This window comes from Ceratosolen solmsi, unplaced genomic scaffold (genome assembly GCF_000503995.2).
Source record: "Ceratosolen solmsi marchali unplaced genomic scaffold, CerSol_1.0 scaffold13, whole genome shotgun sequence".
NCBI classification, from domain to species: domain Eukaryota; kingdom Metazoa; phylum Arthropoda; class Insecta; order Hymenoptera; family Agaonidae; genus Ceratosolen; species Ceratosolen solmsi.
In genome coordinates this window covers 821,768-842,920 of record NW_011948418.1, presented here as the reverse complement: position 1 = coordinate 842,920, position 21,153 = coordinate 821,768, and the positions used below count along the sequence as shown (strand labels likewise).

The 21,153-nt window shown below is 34.1% G+C and overlaps 1 protein-coding gene across 1 annotated transcript in view; it reads right to left on the bottom strand.

Annotated features, from left to right (window-relative positions):
- Positions 1–21,153, bottom strand: part of hiw (MYC binding protein highwire) — a 392,819-nt gene that overhangs the window by 20,220 nt on the left and 351,446 nt on the right. Inside the window, exon 3 of the mRNA XM_011497226.1 lies at positions 216–438. Within this exon, the coding sequence (XP_011495528.1) occupies positions 216–438 (223 nt within the window). The remainder of the gene's footprint in view (positions 1–215; positions 439–21,153) is intronic.

Below are 21,153 nucleotides of genomic sequence, written 5' to 3'. Positions count from 1 at the left end.
GCAATATGTTGTTCCGCTGTGAATCAGCGACTCCTCCTCAAGAACAACGACTCGTTATTAATCCACGTGGATCGAGCGTGAGGGAGAGAAAAGTCCCCATTATGTTTAACCTTTTTGTCTTAACTGTCCTCGCCTAGACGTCCGTCGCCGACATTAAAGACGGCCTTGGAGGCGCGCGCGCGACTAATGCAACGACGGACTCACAATCAACTCACCCTCAAACCCCGCACGTGGACGACTTCCCCGTACTGGTCCCTGGTGACGACGGTCACGATCGCCGGCCACCCGTAGCGCATCTCCTCGCGGGCGTAGAGGACCTCGCACTTGGCGGGGTCGACGTAGCTGTCCGGTTGGAGCCATCGGGCGAGTCTGCCACCGCTCGTGCCCGACGTGCACGACACAAAGTCCCGCAGGAAGAGACGCTCGTTCGAGTGGCAGCTGGAAGCAGACGGGGACAGGTGCGATTAGTGGCTCGGGTGAAAGAGGTCTGGTGGCTAATTGGCCGATATTAGCGGCGATCGTCGACTCGAGCATTGCGACCGCAGGCAAAGGCTCTTGTCAAGTGTTCCGTGTTACTTTGCGTGACACGCCGAGCAAACATGTCGTGGTCATTATTTACTTCTTGTCAAAATAGATTATGGATTATTCTTAGGGATTATTACTCTTTTATTTTTAAAGGCTATTGTCGCTCGCTTGCTCAAGGCGCGCTCTTTTACCCTTCCAGCATACAACATATCGTTCTTTTGTTTATGTTTTGTTTTTCTTTTCTTTTTAATTTCGTATGTTGAAGGTCTTGATTTGAAAGTTCTCAGAACGGTTCTACGATATATAATTTTATCGTACATATTATTTTTCCTTGTCCCTATTATGACTGAACTAGAAATGAAGAATAGAAGAAAAAAAAAATCATTGGGCTTTGAATGCATCAACCCGTTTATATCTCGTGCATAACAATAATCAAATACATTAACAATTATCTCTAACGCTTTAATGAATGAGATATTTATTAGTAATTCGCAATTGCTTGTAGTTAAAAGTAATAATTATCGTAATCAATTGTAATGATCATGGGCAATTGTAATTCTAAAATACAGAGGGATGATGTGGTGAGCGATAAAATTTCAAAATCATATGGAAAATATATTGTGCGCTGTAAAAATTTAATTATTAAATAAATTTCTACTCCACATATTCTGGTTTACAAAACATTTCACGATGCGAGTAAATACGAAAACTCGAGTCCCAGTATTAATGATTAAAAAAATCTACTTGTTATGCCAAATGAAATATAAAAGTAACGGAACCCGTCGTATACACATATATGGCTGTGCCGCACATAATGACGATGAAAGTAGGAGGTCGCGCCGTACGATGAAACGAGTTGGCAAAAAACGAGTGGCCCTAATTGATCATGAAATCATGAAACTATCATCGTCGGGTGAAATTTATCGAGTGCAGTTTGTTTTTTGTTTTATTGCTCTGCCTCGTCGGTTAAAATCAAGGACCTAATAAGGCAGTGTGGTAACATTGTGCCAAATCACTCGAAACTTTCGACATGCTGCAATATCGGCTTAATTCCGCATTTCTCAGTATAGAACCGCAAATCGTTCTTCATGGACTCGATACTTCAATTTCGTTTGCCTTTATTTTCTTTCTCTTAGTATTTAACTCGACATAAATTATGGGTAAGCACAAATTAGCTTCTTTAATTATTATTGATAAGTGCTGTGGGAACCGGCCTCTACAATATCAAATTCCAATAAATACATAATGATAAAACTAACGACAAATTAATGAACATTAATTCCACTTTTCTATGAAATTTCGATTAAATATAACTATTATAATATAAATATAATTATTATGTTCACATTAATATCCAACAACGTAGTAACAAATTCAATGCTTATTGACGCCCAACAGATACCATTATTTTACAATAGAGTACTCTCGACCAACCACGCATTGTGCATCGAAGTGTCGCTAACAAGTAAAAGGAAACCTACCAAGAAATTGAATTCTCCAAATTCTCAAAAAAATCAATATAATATCCTCCATCGCTTCCTCCATCGTTCACTGGTATCCTGGTCCACATCGAGGAACGTCACATAACGCTTCCTCTACGGCTCATTATCGCTCGTATCCTCTAATTTATCGGAACGTTGGCGCGTAACACGAGAGAACAAATGTAAACTTCGATGTCACATGGCGAGCACGTGGCCAAGTGGGTGTGCACGCTTTCGCAGGTATAGGCTTTTTTCTTGTGTCGTTAGATACGCACAAACGCACACATATATATTCAGGATCACGGACGACCTTAGGAGTCGTCTTCAGTGAACGGAATCCCAGAAAAAAAACTCTCGTGCCTTGCTCGCACGTGTCTTGCAGACGCTCAGTTCGTGAGCTTAGCGCGATTTCTCATGGGAAATTCAAGGAGAGAAGCAGAGCTATATGATATCTAGTTTTCTAGGAGTGCATTAAAGGTGTGCCGAGGGTGAAAAGAGAGATGAGAGAATGTTGCACTTCCGTTTCCGACCGGCAAATCTATACTGTGGGAGTGTACGGGCGTAGAACGAGGCGTTTAACAATAGATTGCCCCAAAAAAACGGCGGACCCTGTTCTTTCTTTACAGTTTTTGAAGGGTTGAGCTGTTTTATGTCGGATCTATTAAAGTAAAATCATAAATAAAATTCCGGATTTAATACCGATTTAGTCTTCAATCGAATAAAGAGGATTACTGGTAAGACTGGTAAGACTTATGGTCCGTTAACGTTAGTCTGACAATCGTAAATTTAACTTTTCGACAAATTATATACAATTAGCTTTGACCTATAGTTACTCTAGCGAACATTAATTCTTCATTCATGATTTTTTTTTTATAATAAAAATTACGAATCTTTAAGCAGATGCTTTTATTGGTAATAATAATATTTTACTATCAAAAACTTTTTAAACCTGAATAAAAATGTTTCGTACGTACTATAATCATACACACACACACACACACATAAATATACATATACATATATATATTTGTATAAAATAATATTAATATATCGGTAAAAAAATTTAATCGGATAAGTATTAATAACAGCTATTGAAATAATGTTGAATATTAAAATTAACGTTTTCCGTGTTATCTGTAAAATTTCTGAAATTAATGAATTGAATGAAATGAAGAATTAATATATGTTATGATGATTAAAATATATGAAAAAGATTTATCTTAACCAAATTGGATGTTATCATAGTTATAAAAATCCTGCGCTTCTCATTTCTTGTTCAAGTCGATTACATATATTTTAATCATTGCTTTCAACCGTTATTCATTTTTATTTTTATCCATTGAAAATAATTATTGAAAATAAGAAAAACGCTACATTTGTGCTAAGCTTAATCAATGTATTTATAACTAATAGGGTATATTATTAATTGCGTACACAAAATACATATGCATGTAAGCGATTTCTATACTCATATAAAATCGAATACCATTGTCTTTTTATTTAACATTTAATAAACATCAGATTAATAGTTTTAATAATTATTCAAATAAACAAGAATGAATAACTTCAAATAACTATATTTATATTACATTGCGTATGTTGGTCATAGATAGTTCCCGGTAATATATTTTATATCTAATCAAACTATTTGTAGATCTAATACTCAATTATACACTCAAGTTCAAGATTAAATTTTTTTTTATTCAAATTTATAAATAATCTTTGTCATTCATAAGTTGAAAAAATTAGGTAAACGTTTCTAGTTATATAATTTCACAACTTTAACATAATTTCACTTATAAATTAGATTTATATTAGACTCATTATTGAATCTTAATCATAATTGAATAAAAAAAAGTCATTAAATAAGAAAATAAACATTTTTTAAAAACTTTGAATCAGTCAAGTTTGTAATAATAATTCTCTTGTGTCAAATTATAGTTTTTTTACGCCAGCTCAGACATAAATTCTGTATTTCCCTTGATTCTTCATTTATTTTAAGGCCTTGAAAATGTTAGTGTAATGTGACTCGCTGACTGGAATGCTTAAGTGGCCAAATGTTTTTATTTTATTTATGTGCATAAAAATTAATAATGTAATGTGTGCCGCATTACTTGTCTCCTTATAAGCTATGCACAAACATTGTTGTACAGTAAAGTAAATTAAACAAAGATATTATAAATGCGTAGATAATAATTATAGCTTACTACAATTTTACAAAAATAATATTTTAACAGATTTTCTTTTACAAAAGAGCAGTTTTACATTTTAAAGATTATTATTGTCAGGATAATGTTTGAGTTTAAATTTTCCTCACTAGCCAATTCGCTAACCTAATGAATTTTCTTAATTGCGCGTACTTTTATTAAAATATTATGAATTAAAATAAAAAATTTTCTATTATTTACTTTCAACGCGGTTTAATATTCCATATAAAATATTCAATTCATATCAAAGATGATTGAAACTAATGCCAAAAAACTAGCATAAATATCTTCGCGTAAATTAAATGGATTAATAATAATACAATATTCTTATGTACTTTCATTATTTTACTTTAATCAAATTTTATTTACGAATATATTATTTTAATAAATAAACAAACGATTTCAGAATGTACTTTTAAACTGTATGTATGTAAAGCATACCTGCATTTATTAATTTTTATTATTTTTTTTTTCAATTGAAACGATATACATACATATATGATGAATGAATATCGTTTCTTAGTAAATAATGACTCGTATATCGAATGTTTTAAAAATATTATTACACTTTTTTGAAATACTATTGTAATAATTGTTAACACGTAAAATAAAATATTCAAATTAAATATACGAGATATTATTTCATTAAATACGAGTGAACTGAAGAATTTCTCTCCTTTTTTTGCAAAATTTTTTATAATTTTTTATTCTGTTTGAATAATTAAATGAAGAACGAATGAAAATAATGGATACCTGTATTAACGCGTTATTTTAATGATACAATTCTACTTTTTGCTTCATTTCTATTAAAAGAGTAATTTTTATTTTAACGGGTAAATTATCGATTTTTTTTTAGCAAACTATTACAGGCTAAATTGAAATCTAATATTTTCTTTGCAATTGGAAGAAAAATAAATTTTAATCTGAACTCACTTTTTTTTTTTTTAAACATGTTAGTCAAGATCAAACAGTCCACCGAGAAAACGACTTTATAATTTACTTTAATATGGAATTACGTTTACCAGTAGTTTATAAATAATAAATTAAATATTAAATAAAGATTTTAGCTACATATAATTTCTATTAATTTTATTATTATTTATAAAAAATGTAAAATGGTCATTTCATTAACTTCATTTTTTAAGGCCACAAAATTGAATTGTTAAAAGAGCAGAAGCGAAAGCAAAGAGGAGAAATCATGACGATTACATTTGCAGCTTTTATTTTATTTTCGCGAAGGGAATTAATCAGTCTGTAATTTAGACATTTTTCCAGAATAGTTTTGCACTTTATGGTGCACCCACCAGCTCTTTAAAGCCTTTGGTTTGAGTTCGCGTTCTCAGAGAACCGAGAAATGGACATTTCGACGTGTACGCACATGGATGATGAGACATTTTGACCCTCAAGCTATTACACAAGCATTTTAATTACTCTCTTCGTAATAATCTAGAGGCTATGCTTCCCTAAAATTGCAGTTACTACCGAATTGGTAGATCTTTTTCAAGTATTACACCTTGTATGAGTATCTTACATTTTACTTTCCAAGCTTTTATCATCCGATATTCGCCACTACAGTATTTTACTTGAAATACTGATAAATGTTACTTATTTTCAACTCGTTACAATTATATAATATCAGCAAAATTATAAAAAAATAACAAAGCTCCACATTAAAAAAAAAAAAAGACAAAACAAAAAAAAACTTATTGGCAAATACCCAAATTTCTTTACCTATATTTCTAAATAACAAAATTTTGTTTATAAAATCTGTTTAGCATTTTGAAATAAATTTTATTTTATATTAAATTATAAATTAAAACACAAAATCAAAGCTTATCTTCATATTAGTCAATTGTTTTACTTTAGAATTTAATTTAGTGATATACAATCATTCTTAAAATTTATTTTACAACTTTTTAAATGTTTATTCTTACGCTATATGTTGGCAATTCTTCACAATTCTTACTAAGAGACTTAATTTTAACATAAATATTTATTATATAAATGAGTACAATATGGATATTGAATACTGACATTCGAGCGTTAATTATTGTTAATTATTATTTTCTGCGATATTTTAAGAAATACCTTAAAAATAATTATGCAAATTGTATTATTGCAAGTATAGATTTATTTAATACATCACTACGAATCGATATACCCATTATCTGGATAAAATATTGAATAAAAAAGTAATTAAAAAATTCTCCATTGAAATAATTGAAGATTATTTAGAAAGAAAAAGTTTCAAATAAGGAAAAACAAACATTACAAAAATACAATCTGTATATTATACGACTCAACATAACCGAGCAAAAAAAAAAACAAATTGTAAACAAAAATAATCCATGCTCCGGCAAATGATTTATATCTATATTTAGACCCCCCATCTTCTTTACCCACAAAAAAGCAAAAGTTCAAGATCTGTCTCAACCTGTTGTTGTTGTTCTCTCTCTCTTTCAAAATATCTATCTATCTATCTATCTGTCTACGCTATGTTCGTTCAAGAAACTCACAGCGGTCACTGTGTGCACTACGTTTGTATGCATCAACAGTAACCGGTGAAAAATACAAGTGAAAAGGAACATCATAAACCTCTCGCAAGAGACAAAGGAGTGGGAGGAGAAAGAGTAGTCTTTGGCTTCTTAGGTCTGGATTAGAAGGTAAAACGGTAGGAGCAGCGGAGAGAGATAGTAAATGAGAAAGACAGAGAGGACAATGCGAGCGGCATGACAGTCATTTTCGTATCCCCTTGTATATGGTTTAGTCTACTACGACATATCAATGGTAACTGATATTGTTTTAAAAATTGATTTTTTTATTTTAAAATTTGTCCAAATAAGAGCCTGTTAATGAAATGACGGTTTGATTATAAAATAAATTGTATATTACACCATTTTTCAATTGATAACAAAAAACAAAAGAAGACAAAACTTAACATTGTGTCAATTAATATATTTATCGATACATCATTATGAAAGGCCATTCCGAGCTCATTAAAGTACATGAAAATTATTAACGAATAGCATGTTTTATTCACATAACTGTGATTAATGTATATGATGAAGATATTCAATTTACAATAGACTGTATTAAGGAGAAATTAAATTTAAAACCAATAAAAATCTTTTATATCTCTCCAAATTTTATTACAATTATAACCGGATATTTTTTATAATGTATTACGATATAAAACTACCAATACACTAATCCAACTATTAATAAACTAATGTGATTTTTGGAAGCGTAAATGTCGTTGCAATTATCAGCATTGAATTTAATAATTTATCAAACACAAATATTGCGTTTCCTGAGATAATATTAAAAATGCTTTTATCATAGCTTTGTCGGGCGAAAGAAAGAAAAACGATAGAAAGGAAGACCGAAATGTCAAAGAGGAAATGAAGCTACGAGATAATAACAGAACGATATTTGTTGACGGGGCTTAACTATAATTAATCACGCAGACTATTTAAATGGCGATGGTGACGGTGGATCCGCATTTTTTTTCAGCGAGAGGGAAGAACGGTAAATAAACATGTTCCAAGCCATTGGCCTCGGTGCTGCGCTCGCGCATATTGTACTTCTCTCGCGTTCCATTTTCTCAGAGCTCGGCCCTGCCTGCCGATCGGTAAGCCGAAGAAAAGCAAAAGAAGCGCGGCAAGAATGGAAACTCGGAAGAGGAAAAAACGAAAACCTGAGGCCCGTGCGTCTGTCTATAAGTCGACGGTAGTGCCGGTAAACTGCGACTCTCAGCCGAGCGCTACATCCAGCATTTATCCCGTGTATCTTTTAAAAGGCCTCACGCAAGATTGTCGGCTCTTGAGGGAGGAGGGGACCCGGCGAGATGAAGTGCCGAGCCGCGCGAGGGAAGGAGGGGGCTGTTAAGAGAGAGTACGAGAGTGCGAGAGAGTGAGCGTGAGCGCGGTTGCGGGAACGGGGGTGTAGAGCTGGGCACACCAAGGGACGGAGAGACAACGGGAGGCACAACGAGAGAGAGAGAGAGAGAGAGAGAGAGAGAGAGAGAGAGAGAGAGAGAGAGAGAGAGAGAGATAAAAAAAAAAAAAAAGACTGGTGACGTTAGAAGAGTCGTGCGGAGGTAGGGGCGCACAAACGGCCGCCTTCTCCGATCGCCGTGTGTGCCTGGTGCATTCGTGTGAGAGCGCCAGTACCGATGCGGCCTCCGTCACGATCGCGTCAGCTGGTCGCCTCCTCTCTTCCTCAAGTTGTCTTTTTGCTCGTGACCGGTTGGTTCCCACCATTGCGCCCCAGTGCGTCGTCGCAAAAGATCGATCGATAGGGCTCGTGCGCGAGTGATATTTGGATCTCGGAATCCGAGCGTGTATGTGTAGTGTTTCTTTCTTTCTTTCTTTTTTTTTTTTTTTTGCATGTCGTGTCCGCGATTAGTCAGTGCTTCCCAGAGAATACCGGAGGACTACTTCGTCTTGTCGTACGGTGACCATCCGCCGGCTCGTTGTTATTATTTTGGGCATTCTGTGGAGTAAGAGTCGCGAGTGTAGAATTTTAGATTATATCAATATAATCTTGAAAACGACTATATGAAGGATTCGTACGTCGTTTATTCCGATTCACCGTATCTCGACGCATAGTCATCGAGAGCGAGCGATTTAACCGGCCATTTCGTAAGTCCACGCTCCCTTCCTTAGGTCGAGCAGTATCGAAAAGCGTGTGGTCCCATCACGTTCAAGCCCACCGACTCCCGGCAAGAGAGCCCAGGAATATGCCGTGGATTAAGTGTGCACAGCTCGACAAATTATGATAGCCGCTCCATTGGGGCGTGAACGCGAAGTAGACAACGACGTCGACCGTCTATCTCTTGAGCATTATGAAGGTCAACAGTTTCTGTCCACGGCTCGCGTCGATGATCATCGCTGTCGTGGTCGTCGCCGTGGTCGCCGCCGTGGTCGCCGCCGAGGCGGAGGATGATGCCCAGTCGAGGCCCGCGGGCATTTGCGCCATGGATGGATGCAATTGTACCGTCAAAGCCCATCATTGGGTCTTTGTCAAGTGTATCTTCTCCGACTACCAGGTGACTTTCAGCGATGCCCTTATCGATTAATTTTTCTTGACCTGAGCGTCTGGGCGATCGTGGATGTATATCGATCATTAAACGCAGCTCTTCTCCAATCCTTCATTAAAGAGAGATTACTTTGTTTTTATGATTATTTTCCTTCGGTAGTCTTTGGTAGTCTTCGGTAGTCCTAAATCGTGTGTAGTTGTGCATTGATTTTCATGTGAAATTCTTTACTAATCGTAAGCCACTCTTAATTGCGCTAAGATGTATTGTTGAAAATTGTATAAATAAGTGTGGTTACACGTAGGAATTGGTAGAGTTGAATGAATTTAAGTACATTTGTATAACCGAAAAGAGGGCCAGCCCCTTACTAACTATACCATAAAAGATCCAAGTTTGCTTTCTGCCTTGTCAAAAGATAATTTTATTGAAGTCCTGTATGAGTTCAAACCGGAAGTTCACATTAACTCAATCACTCTCTTGAAGATCACTGATGATAACTGCATAATAATAATAATACGGTTACTTAAATTTAATTCAACCGTGTCTGTACAAAGGTTATTGTTTAAGCTTCTAATAATATTTTTTTTTCTTTTTTCTTTTTTGAACTCAAATGAAATAATAAGGAAATATTTATTTTAATTTTGACTAAGAAACGTACTGAATTTATTTGTGTCAAATGCATGCATATTATTTCTTATTTAGATATTTGTAACGTGTGTATAGAAAGTAATTGTCCATTTCATCATGTAGTTTTTAATTAAGAATATAATTTCGTTATTACTCAATTCAAACAGACACACACATACATAGCGAGCGCCTTTTATCCTTACAACTATACAATGTTATGACCTGTCAATATCAGTTCCTCGGTTTAGTTTCTTTTTGTAAACAATATTTGTAATTTATTTACTCTAAATTAAAACAAAAGTGTAGACACATACACACACACACACACACACACACTGTACACACTATATAATTGCTAAATACCTTTAAATATATCGTGTAAGGCCAAAGTCTCAGATGATTACTTAGATCTTTATGATATTAAATTTTTACAAATATTTATCAATAGTCATTGTATTATTGATATGTAATTGACAATTTTCGTCTAATTCAACAAAATCAGAATGCATATCGCTTAATAGAATTCATGTAGTTGTTATTTAATTCATTATAATCAAATAATTAATGCATTAAAAATCTAAATTTAAATGAATTTAACAAGCAGTGATCCAATCAATTTTTATTGAGCTTTTTTTCAGCATTTTTTTTATTATTAAAGTTTATTATATTACTATTAATTACTCTTATTAAATTATTTCCATTTTATTCATTAACAATGCATAAAGTTTATTTTAGTCATTTTTTTTTTCGCTGCATGTTGAATGAAAATAGTACAAATAGTTGTCGGAAAATAGTTCGAAATATATCGCTTTTTTTATTAATATTTTACATTTCATCATATTGCAATGGTAAGGATAGTTTAAGCTATTAGTGCAATTTTATATTCCATAATTTACACTTTTTTCCTCCTGATTACAAATCCACTAAAAAAAAAAAAAAAAACTCGCTCTTTTTCCTTCGTATAAAAACATTCCAACAAGTGGTTTTCTTTGCACACGCGAGTTTTTTTATCCCTACAATTATGCGTACACGTACTTATATTCACATACCGGAGCTGATGACATGCACAGATTTCTCGCAATACAAGATGACTTTAGCTAAGCAATCTTCGACGAATGTATAAAGAAATTCCCAGTTATTACTTGCGTGCATTCAACTGCAAATCCCTAGATTTATACGTGAAACACTCAGAGGCAGTGGGTAAGTCTTGGAACTCAAGGGAATTGACTCGTTTTTGTCCATCTGTGTGTTGTTTGCGTTTTTCTTTAACCCACTTTTAACTTAGCATTTGTGTGTCCGGTGGGAACAGAATCTGTCGCTGCCAACGTACTCATGTTCCAAGTAAAAAGATTAAGAAGAAATACACCAAAGTTTTATGAACCGACTATTGCAAGAATTGTGCGGAGAACTTCTAAGGTTAGGTCAATGTGCAGACGGTTACATTTATTATTATTTGGACAATTAATTTAATCTGTAAAAAGACATTGGTGGTAATTGGTTTTTATACTTTCTATTAACGATAAAGCAAGATTTTTCATTGATTAAAAATTGTTGGCACAATTTCTATTAAAATTTTAATAGTTACTTTGAATTTTATAAAGCGATTAATCGTGATTATAGTGATATTTAAGATTGTTAAATTGTAAAGTTCATGAGTGTCAGAGGCGCATGGGCAATAAGTAAATTATAAAGAAACAAAGAAATTAAAGAATTATTTATCTGAATATCCTGAAGTATTTTTTCACGTGCCTCCTTTATTTGACATCAACTGACAAAAAAAAAAAAAAAAAAAAAAAAAAAAAAAAAAAAGTTAATCCACAATACTATCGGTAATCAAAATAATAAAGAAACAATACGACGATATAAAAGAAGCGATAGGATTATATTTCGTCGCGCGTCTTTGACAGAAAAGCGCATCCAAAAATATACATATATAAGTCAAGACACCAGGGTTCGACTTTTGAAAAATTTAAATTTGTCACGTGCCTCGTTCACACTTGGAATACCAAACGAAAAGCTCCAGCTTGATAGCGCCTTCAAAATATGTAGCGGCTATGCGGAGAATTTTTTGTTCAGCATGCTAATTCAGAAACTCAGATGTAGGAAATAAGTTAAAGGATCCTACTGCGCTCACGTTTGACCACATTACATGGCTACTTTATTTACATTTGCTATTATAAAGAATAACCTCTAATAATTATGCATCACATTCCATTTCAAAATAACACCGCGACGTTCCATTATTAAGTGCAAATTATAGCACGCATGTTCTTTATTTTCGCGATAAAATATTATAATTGTCGCAATTGATTATAATTATTAATAAAACAAAATATAACTAACTAAATATTTCAAAAATCATCATTTTGTATAAAAAATGTATTCCTCTTTGCTTATTGATGTGATTTCCAAATGCATATGCATTTATTACATTAATTTCACTATTCTTTTATTATTTATCATATTTATATGAACGGAAAAACAGACGGCTACTGTTACCAGATATCATTCTAACTTTAAATTGAAAAATTAAATTCAAAACAAGCTTCACTTACCATTATAAAATGTGAAAGTTTAATTACGATGACCTACTTTGAGTGTTTTAAAATGTTTATGATACCGTCAAAATTCAAAGAAAGTTGTAAAAATCACCCGTACTCATACACAAATAAAAATGACGACATATTTCAGTGCAACGTCGTTATCTGATAATTAAAGATTAAAAAAAAAAAAAAATTCATGTCAACCGCCTATAAAGTAATACTCCGCTTACTGCTTCCGCCCCCTCCCCCCTCGCCCAACTAATCCTGAAAGACATTTACTTAACGTCCTATCACTTGGAATGCGCAATGAAGGGTCTCTAAAGGCAAAAAGTATAAGCTCACTTCCTCCATAGAGAAAGTTCATTTTGCGGTTCATATTACACAGACATTAGTGGGCGGTAGCATTGAAATCATTATTATCACTGTTGACAAAAGATATATTATGAGGTTTAAATATATAATATGACACGCCATTAGTGAAAGTGCTTGTGGTAATAAATATACAGTTATTAAGCATAGCGTTAAGATCAATGTTTTAATAACTGATAATCATGCATGATGCCCTAAGCAAAATTAACCTTCAAATACGTAGAAAATTTTTAACGTTTTCTCTTAAAATTTTATATAATTACGACGATATACGAGAAATATGTAATTATCTTTTACTTCAATATGACAAGACACTTCTCACATATTTCTTTGTACTTTCTGGAGCTGTTTCATTTTAAAAACGCGATAAGAATATAACAATGTAATCACAAAGACTGGCTGATTATTTCTTTTTAGAGGAAGTTTTTAGTTGAGATGGTCTTATTATTATATTCTCTATATTAAAAATTGGCCGAGTAACATTAGAATTACAATACTTAAAAAAACGTCATTGAAAAATATTACTTAATAATATTTTGTTAATATTATTTTTTTACAATTTGTGATCAAATTTTATTTAAATATCATGAAAAACAAAAGGCTTTATGTATGTTATTTGCAAAATTGTTAATTCAATTAATTTACCTATGCTTAATATAATGCGCTATCAAGTAATAAAGGATTAAAATCAAATTACTAGAAATTCCTGAAAAATTCTTGAGATTTTTAATAAATAACATGATTAATATGTAACAATAGTACAATTAATACTCTAAGTATGCGAACGAATGACGTTTATAGTTAAAAATAAAGATAGCACAAGATAGCTTGAATACGGTTTCGATAAGCAGTCGTTTTACAGTAAAATGCTTAATAAGGTAATGGACGCTAAGACAATAATATCCTAAGATTAAGATAACTATAGGCTGAGTCTTGAGAAGGTAAATAAGAGATAACAATATATTCGACGAATTGATAAAACAAACGAGTAACTAATAAAGCATAGAGAACATCGTAGACAGATAAACGAAATAGCAGGGATCGAGTATATGTGTGCCGCAGAAATAACAAAGCGAAAAGTAAACTATTGAAAACATATCATAGAGTAACTAAATTTCCTAATGCTCGCGTGAATCAGCGAAAACTTTAACAAAGGAAAGTAAATGAAAATCAAACGAAGGGCTTAACCGAGAGTCACATAGAAGAAACGTAAATTTGTAAATGAATCATTCACAAGTCGATGAGAATAATGTAAAAGCGGCTTACATTGATGATGAACAAGTTACGAGATAAAAGAAAAGTTCATGTTATCGAATTAGCATACAAAATATGTAGACATTTCATTTAATTAAAAAGATTTATTGTAAGAATAATGAGCTTGTTTTGCGAATGTTCAATCTGAATCAACGAGATAATAAATACTTTTCATATATTATTTCATATAAACATATATATATATATATATATATATATATATATATATACGTATAATTGTATTATAATTCCAATGAACTTTTAATTTATATAACAGAATCTACCACTTTGATTAAACGTACAATTAATGATTGCGTAAATCCTAAAGTTTCATCAAAGATCGAATTAAATGAGAGGAGTGTAATCATTTCATTAATTCTGAACAAAAAAGAAGAAAATCATCGGTACGATATTGTATATACGTACTAGACTTGGGAAAAAAGGATCATTCGTCTGAGAATAAGTGACAGATGGATAGGCATCTAAAAATAGTATAAACAGACCAAAAAGGGATAAGAAGTTTGAATAGAGACGAAGGAGCTGAGAAAGGGCTGTAGTGAAAGATCGGGTAACATGTTTGGTACGATGTCTTTCAAAACCTCAAATTTTACACAAATCATTTCAAATTTTTTTGTACTCTAAGTAGCATTGTATAATACGATTAAGATATTCGCTTTATTTCATTGCAATACACATGGAAGAATATCGAAAGAAATTCTAATGAATCACGACTAAAGCTGTAAATGATATTAAAATTTTTATACCATTTCTTCTGTATAAATACGAAATGTATGGTCGAAAGTATTTTTCACTCGCGCGCATTACACGGTAATTTAATTTAACAAATGTCCAATTCCAGCTGTTAATTAAGAAAAATTTTAGTTATTAAATCTTTCTAATACATAACATGAATCACATTCAGCACTTTAGCACACATCTTACAACTCCTTGACCATTAATCCTTTAACAATGGAATATTTTTCAACTGAAAATTATGAATCACTGCTCCCGTATAAATTCGTGTTCTTACATCTGACAAGAGCGGGTGGGCCGTCGCTGCTTACATGCGAGTACATTTAAATCTTGTGGGGAGCGATAGACAGACGGAGACGCGCCATAAAAGAAGCATCAAATGGGACATTGAAAAAGCAGGTAGCAAAGAACGTTATGGATGTGTATGTATGAGGTCTTATTATGTACAATTTACATAACCTATAAATACCATGAGCAAACATCCTTTTATATATATATATATATATATATATATATATATATAATATTGTATTTTTCGTTGTGAATTGATAAATTGAAGATAAATTGAATACGTCTGTTATCCTACACCATATTCTTTCTGTGGTTCTGACGTGTCCGAAACTCAACTTCCTAATAGGCTTTGTTAATGTTGATAAATACTTAGATCAACGAAAAACATGAACTTGAAAATTTGAATTCGATAAAAGTGAGAATATTCATATATCGCTACGATAAATATATAACGGAATATTCTATAAAAATTAATTTAATCTTGATTTGGTGAGTAAAGAAAAAATAACGCCCCCTTCAGTTAGTGCTCGTTTGAAGTTAAAAAAAAAAAAAAAAAAAAAATCATTTTACGAACAATAGAATGTTTATGCATTCATATTCATATTCATAGGGAAGCATATTCATCCGTTCGACACTCGCATCGCGTCATCGCAGCCTCGACTGTACACAACCGAGCGACCATTGGAATACGGTATAATGCCCCATGTACATCCTCGTGAGCGACTGCTTGTTCCACCTGCTGCACCTTTTCGCTCGGGTGCGTTTTACCTAGAGCCGAGGTGTGTACGTCATGAATCCGTGTGTGCGTAACCCAGGCAACGGCACACAATCGCGCGTGGGACAGGTTATAGATATGTAATAATGGGGAGTCGATGTCTCAGCCAGTTTTTCCCACGGGAAACAGGTTCAATGCTGAAAATCCGTCACGGTCCAGGCCATATGGGACGAGAGCGACCGTCGATGAAGCGATTGCCACGTTTAACTTCGACGCACGCAGGCATAGTTTTTATGGGTTTTGAGCTTCTATCGTGCGACCTCTCCGAACACTTTCCCAGCTTTCTCAAGTTTTCCAATGCAATCGACGTCTTTGCCTGTGTACGCTATGACTCGGCCGAGGTACCTTTAAGATTTATGGAACGGTGAGCGGGGATGATCAATGGATTCGTTCATCATCGAACTTTATGATACTTGAGCACTTTGTTTTTAATGAACATTCATAGGATTGTGCTAAGGCTTGAGTGAAAAGCCCATAAACGCCATATAATAGGCTATTTTTATCAGAAGATATATTCTATTGACCAACTTTTATCTATGTTTCTATAATTATTATTCACGGAGAGATAAGTCTCGGTCCCGCGAATAGAGAGAAAATATAATGGCGATTATCAGGCAATTTCATAGACTTATAAAAGTAGAAGAATTTTTTAAATCAATTTTTGGTAAATCAAGCGTTTCTTAAAATGAATAAAAAAAAAAAAGTTCCTGTTTTCTTTTATCTACTACTAGACAGTCGAATATTATTGCTCTTCGTGTTAACGCAGCTGATAATGTAAATGCAATGCATTAATGCGAAAAGAAAAAAATTTATAAAACTCAATGCGATAGAGAAAAACGATACGTTCTCTTCTATTCCAAGGCTAATATCAGCTTATTAGATAATCGAGCGAATAGTAAAATTTGTTTAAAAATTTGTATTTTAAATATTAAATAGCGATTGTAAAAAAAAAAAAAAAAAACAACAAAAAACAAAAGCTTTAATAACTCTGTTTATTCGTGTAAAATAAGATTTTTTTCGTACGTTTATCCGTATTTTTATCCACTGCTTAGTCATGAAATTTCCAAGGAATGTATCGACGGTACTTTAAAAATTCATAATCTTCATATTCTCAGCAATCTAAATTTTCATTTAAAAAACATAAGACTCTTAACGTTCTGGTAATTTAATACTTTTATTTGGCTAAAAAAATCAATATTTTTATTGAAGCTCCGTTCCAATTTTTTCTCAATTAACAAAATTAAAATTGAATTAATTATATTTCTCAAAGTGGTATTTAACGAAATAATATTTAAAAAAATTTCAAATATTACAGAACTAGGCATATACTAAGAATTAAATTACATTTGATAACGCTTTAATGGATTTTGCAAATAGAAACGCATGATTCATTGCGTTTTACATTCCGTAGCTTACCGCGTGTGGCGAGAGATCTAAGAGTTTAACAAATAAAATAGTTTGATTATAAAATCCAGACTATTACTAGGTTTTATTGACACTTTTATTAGTATTATAGATTTTCGTTTTGTATTTTCACCGCGGGAATTTCAATTCAGCGAGCAGCCTTAAAATTCCAAGGAGCTTCGTGCAATGATGCTATGCGATAATGGTGTTGATATGCGAGGCTTTTTTTCAGACTAAATTCTCTAAATACATTACGGTTATTGCTTAATTACCGATTGACGATGATTAATGACATGCAAATGCTAAAGTGCGGCGTCATATACGCGAAAGCTTACGTGATCCGATCACTCAGGCCGTGACAAATGACTTTCACTAAGTCCGTGTGGCAGCTCTATGACAAAGAAATGCGCGCTCACTCGGTAACGGAAGCGAGATCCAATTGCGCAGGACATTTTGAGGGCAGATGCGCCTTGATAAAAGCGTTGAGAACCACTGGGGTAAGCGTGGAAGTCAACGACACTGGTTTACTACGGCGAATCGGACGGACCAATCGTGCCTCTTTCAACTACACTTGAGGAGGAATCATCGGGGTACTTGTCTAACAAACGCGTGCGCTCCATGGCACATTCATGTACATAATGGGATGATATAGCCAGAGAGGGATAGAGTGAGTGAGAGAGAGAGAGAGAGAGAGAGAGAGAGAGAGAGTGAGAGGGGGGGGGAGTTTAGGAATTCCCCCAAGTATTGGATGTTTAAGACGATGGCGGTTTGTTGTTACGCGCCCGCTTGTCTCGATAAAAGCTTACGAGGGAGCCCATTCTTTTTTTCCGATATTGTAATTTTATTGGATCACCAGCTGCGGGACGGGGCATACCGTAGAAATGGAACGGAGTCATTAAATGGATGGGTGAATGGGGTATGCGCCATTGGGAAAAGGAAATACGCTAATGTCCTAATTAACCCAGGATGATAAAATAAAGGTAATATTGACTCAACAACTGACCCACTGTTATCTATTTTTAAACTGCTTAGAGGTTTGGGAATTTTAAAATAAAGGGGAACCGAAGGTTACTCGACCTATAATATAATGTCTGTGTTTATGTTATTCGTTTGATACATATAATGTGGAAATATGCAATAGATACGATTCTATTTGAGGTTACATTTATTAATATTCCCTATATATATTTTTATTTATTATCTCAATTTTCTTCGTATTAGATTAGTATGAGACAGAATACAAGATAAGTCGCAATATATTACAGTTAACATATTGTTATATGAAATTATAAGTCAAAGAAGTGAAATAAAAAGCTACATTGGTTTATTAAATAATAAAAGAGAAGAAGAAAAAGTACCGAGAACGGAATAAGGTATCATATGTATACATAATATCCTGATTTATCTGCTTTAGTAATCCACCAATAATCGCTTTTATGGGTACAAAAAAAAAAAAAAAAAAAAAAAAAAAAAAAAAAAAAAGAGAAAAAATAGGTGCGTAGATACACTCGCGGCATCGGTCACGCACGTGTGTAAGTGAGCTCGCATAGATTCGATTTCTGTGGAGGTCAAACGCATGATGAAAGTCAATATATTGCGCGCGCGTGTGTACTAGGGAAGGTATGGAAGTGTGGAACGAAACAGGCGTTACATGGTGAAATGCTCGCTCGAGGTCGTGACGTTGATATTTCCAGGTTTTCAGCTGCGTTGCGGTTTATGATTTTAAATATTGGATTTCCTTGTCGCAACTTTATTTTATATATGACACGGATGTTTGGCGCTTTCCATCGTCTCTACATTTTAAATAGTAACGACTCTGATCTTTAGGTTTTTCGTTTTTTATTTTTAGTATAATTTTCATGTATCTCAGTTAGCACATTGTCGAATGTGTCACATAATATCACAGATGATTCCTTTCGCAAAAGTAGTAATGAATCGTGATAGTTAACATATTGAATTTATGAGAATAAATTGATGAAATGCTAAGTACTTGAAAGTATCTGTAGCTAAACGCTATTTAGAAAACTAACTAGAGAGATTCTTAACGTAGGACAAGTTATTATCGGGCCACGTAATCAGTATTGCGAGTGAAAATTGTTAATAAAAAAGTCTTTACCGTTAAATTATGTGCCCAAAGCACTAATGAAATTTTGAAATTATTTATAGCAATTGTGAATATTTGCGTTATGTATATAAAAACAATTGTTGGCATCGATGTCGGGATGAGTTTTCGATGCTAGTTACGACAAGTCGCATAAGGATTTTCTTTAAAAACAAAAGTCCATCACGATAATCTTAATCATGTATTATTACGTGATATTCGGCGCTATATTAAACTTTATTAATTAGATGGATGTAAGTATATAAATACGTATGTCCAGATATAATAACGTTTTGCATCTTCATGACAAGACTATTCGGCTCCAAATTTACGATACAATAATATAATCTCGTGTCCGCTTTTGAAAAAACGTAAATTTCATTTGATATTTGATGCCAAATTTCGTATGAAAAGGGAGTCGAGACTTTTTGGAGTCGCGTCCCCGGTACTAAATTCAATAGCATACATGCGCGCGCGCGCGCGCGCACACACACACACACACACACACACAGAGACCGAGAATTACGCAGTATTCCATGCATCGTTCGCAGATTACACCGAATTTCAGTGCAGTTATCGTTTCTCTTTCGACCTATTAATATTGGCCAGCCAGTTGTATAAAGAGTAATTCGTCTCTCCTCTTATCGCGGCTCCTCGTCGTTACCCACCAGAGAAGCAATAATAGGAATTCTTCCTTCGTCAGATTCGCCGCAGTTATAAGAAATGCTCAGCTGTTGCCGCGCGCGGAAATAACCCGCGGGCTAACATGGCTAAAAGCCGATAAGAGGGACGCACATCCGGGACACTAACGTCCCTTGTTCAACTTCCTTCGCACGTGGGTGGCGCGGGAAGCTCAGCTTGGCCCGCCTAACGAAAACTCGCCGAATCTACGTGAATGGAAGGCATAACGAGAGTCAATTTGGATGGAGATAGTTTTCTCCTGCTTTACGAATCTTGTATTATTATTAACGTAACCGTTGGATAATGATAATTAGCCAATGTGTATGTTGCTTTTGAGGGGTGGGGGGGGAGGCATTGTTCGGCTGATGAATGCTAAAATCGCGGTCGATATTATGAAAGGATATTCTGTTGGATCTCGAAGCTCTTGGATAAGAAGCGTCTACAAACGCCGATACCCGCAAGAAAATGCCCTTTACCACACGACAGCCGGGCAAGACGTTTCAAAATAATTCCCCGATATCGGCAATCCTAGTACCGCAGATATGCAAGATCAACAAAAAAAAAAAAAAAAAAAAAAAAAAAAAAAAAAAAACCGAATGGATAGTGTAAAGAATGTGCCGTGATGCGGATAAGCAAATTGGAACGTATTTTTCGAACGTGCACGGAGAATAAAACGATACTCTTAATAGAAGGATAAACAAAATATACGAAAGAAAGTGGCGTGTGAGGACCAAAAATTTGTTGTCGGTTGGCAAAAAAGCGGGGGTGACAAAATGTATCTAGCGCTGCTTGTGTTCGTGCCCGTATTCCGTTCTCTCGTCTTATCTCCTTGAAGGCATCGACAATCTACATAAAAACGAAGTACAACGGGATTTTAAGACTAGTTCTTCGAGACTAGGTAGAAGAGTGTTTGTGGAAGAAGTGCGGCGAAGTGGGGTGGGGATGGTGGGAGGGGCGGGGGGGGGGTTAAGAATTAAAGCCAGCGTTCACAATGGAGGGTTGAAAATGGCTTTTATTCTCAGTGGTGGTTGGTCAGAAAACTCGATTTGTCATTTGTCCTTGGCGCGCGAGTACGAGAAGCTGTTTTCTTTCGTTTTTCAAGCC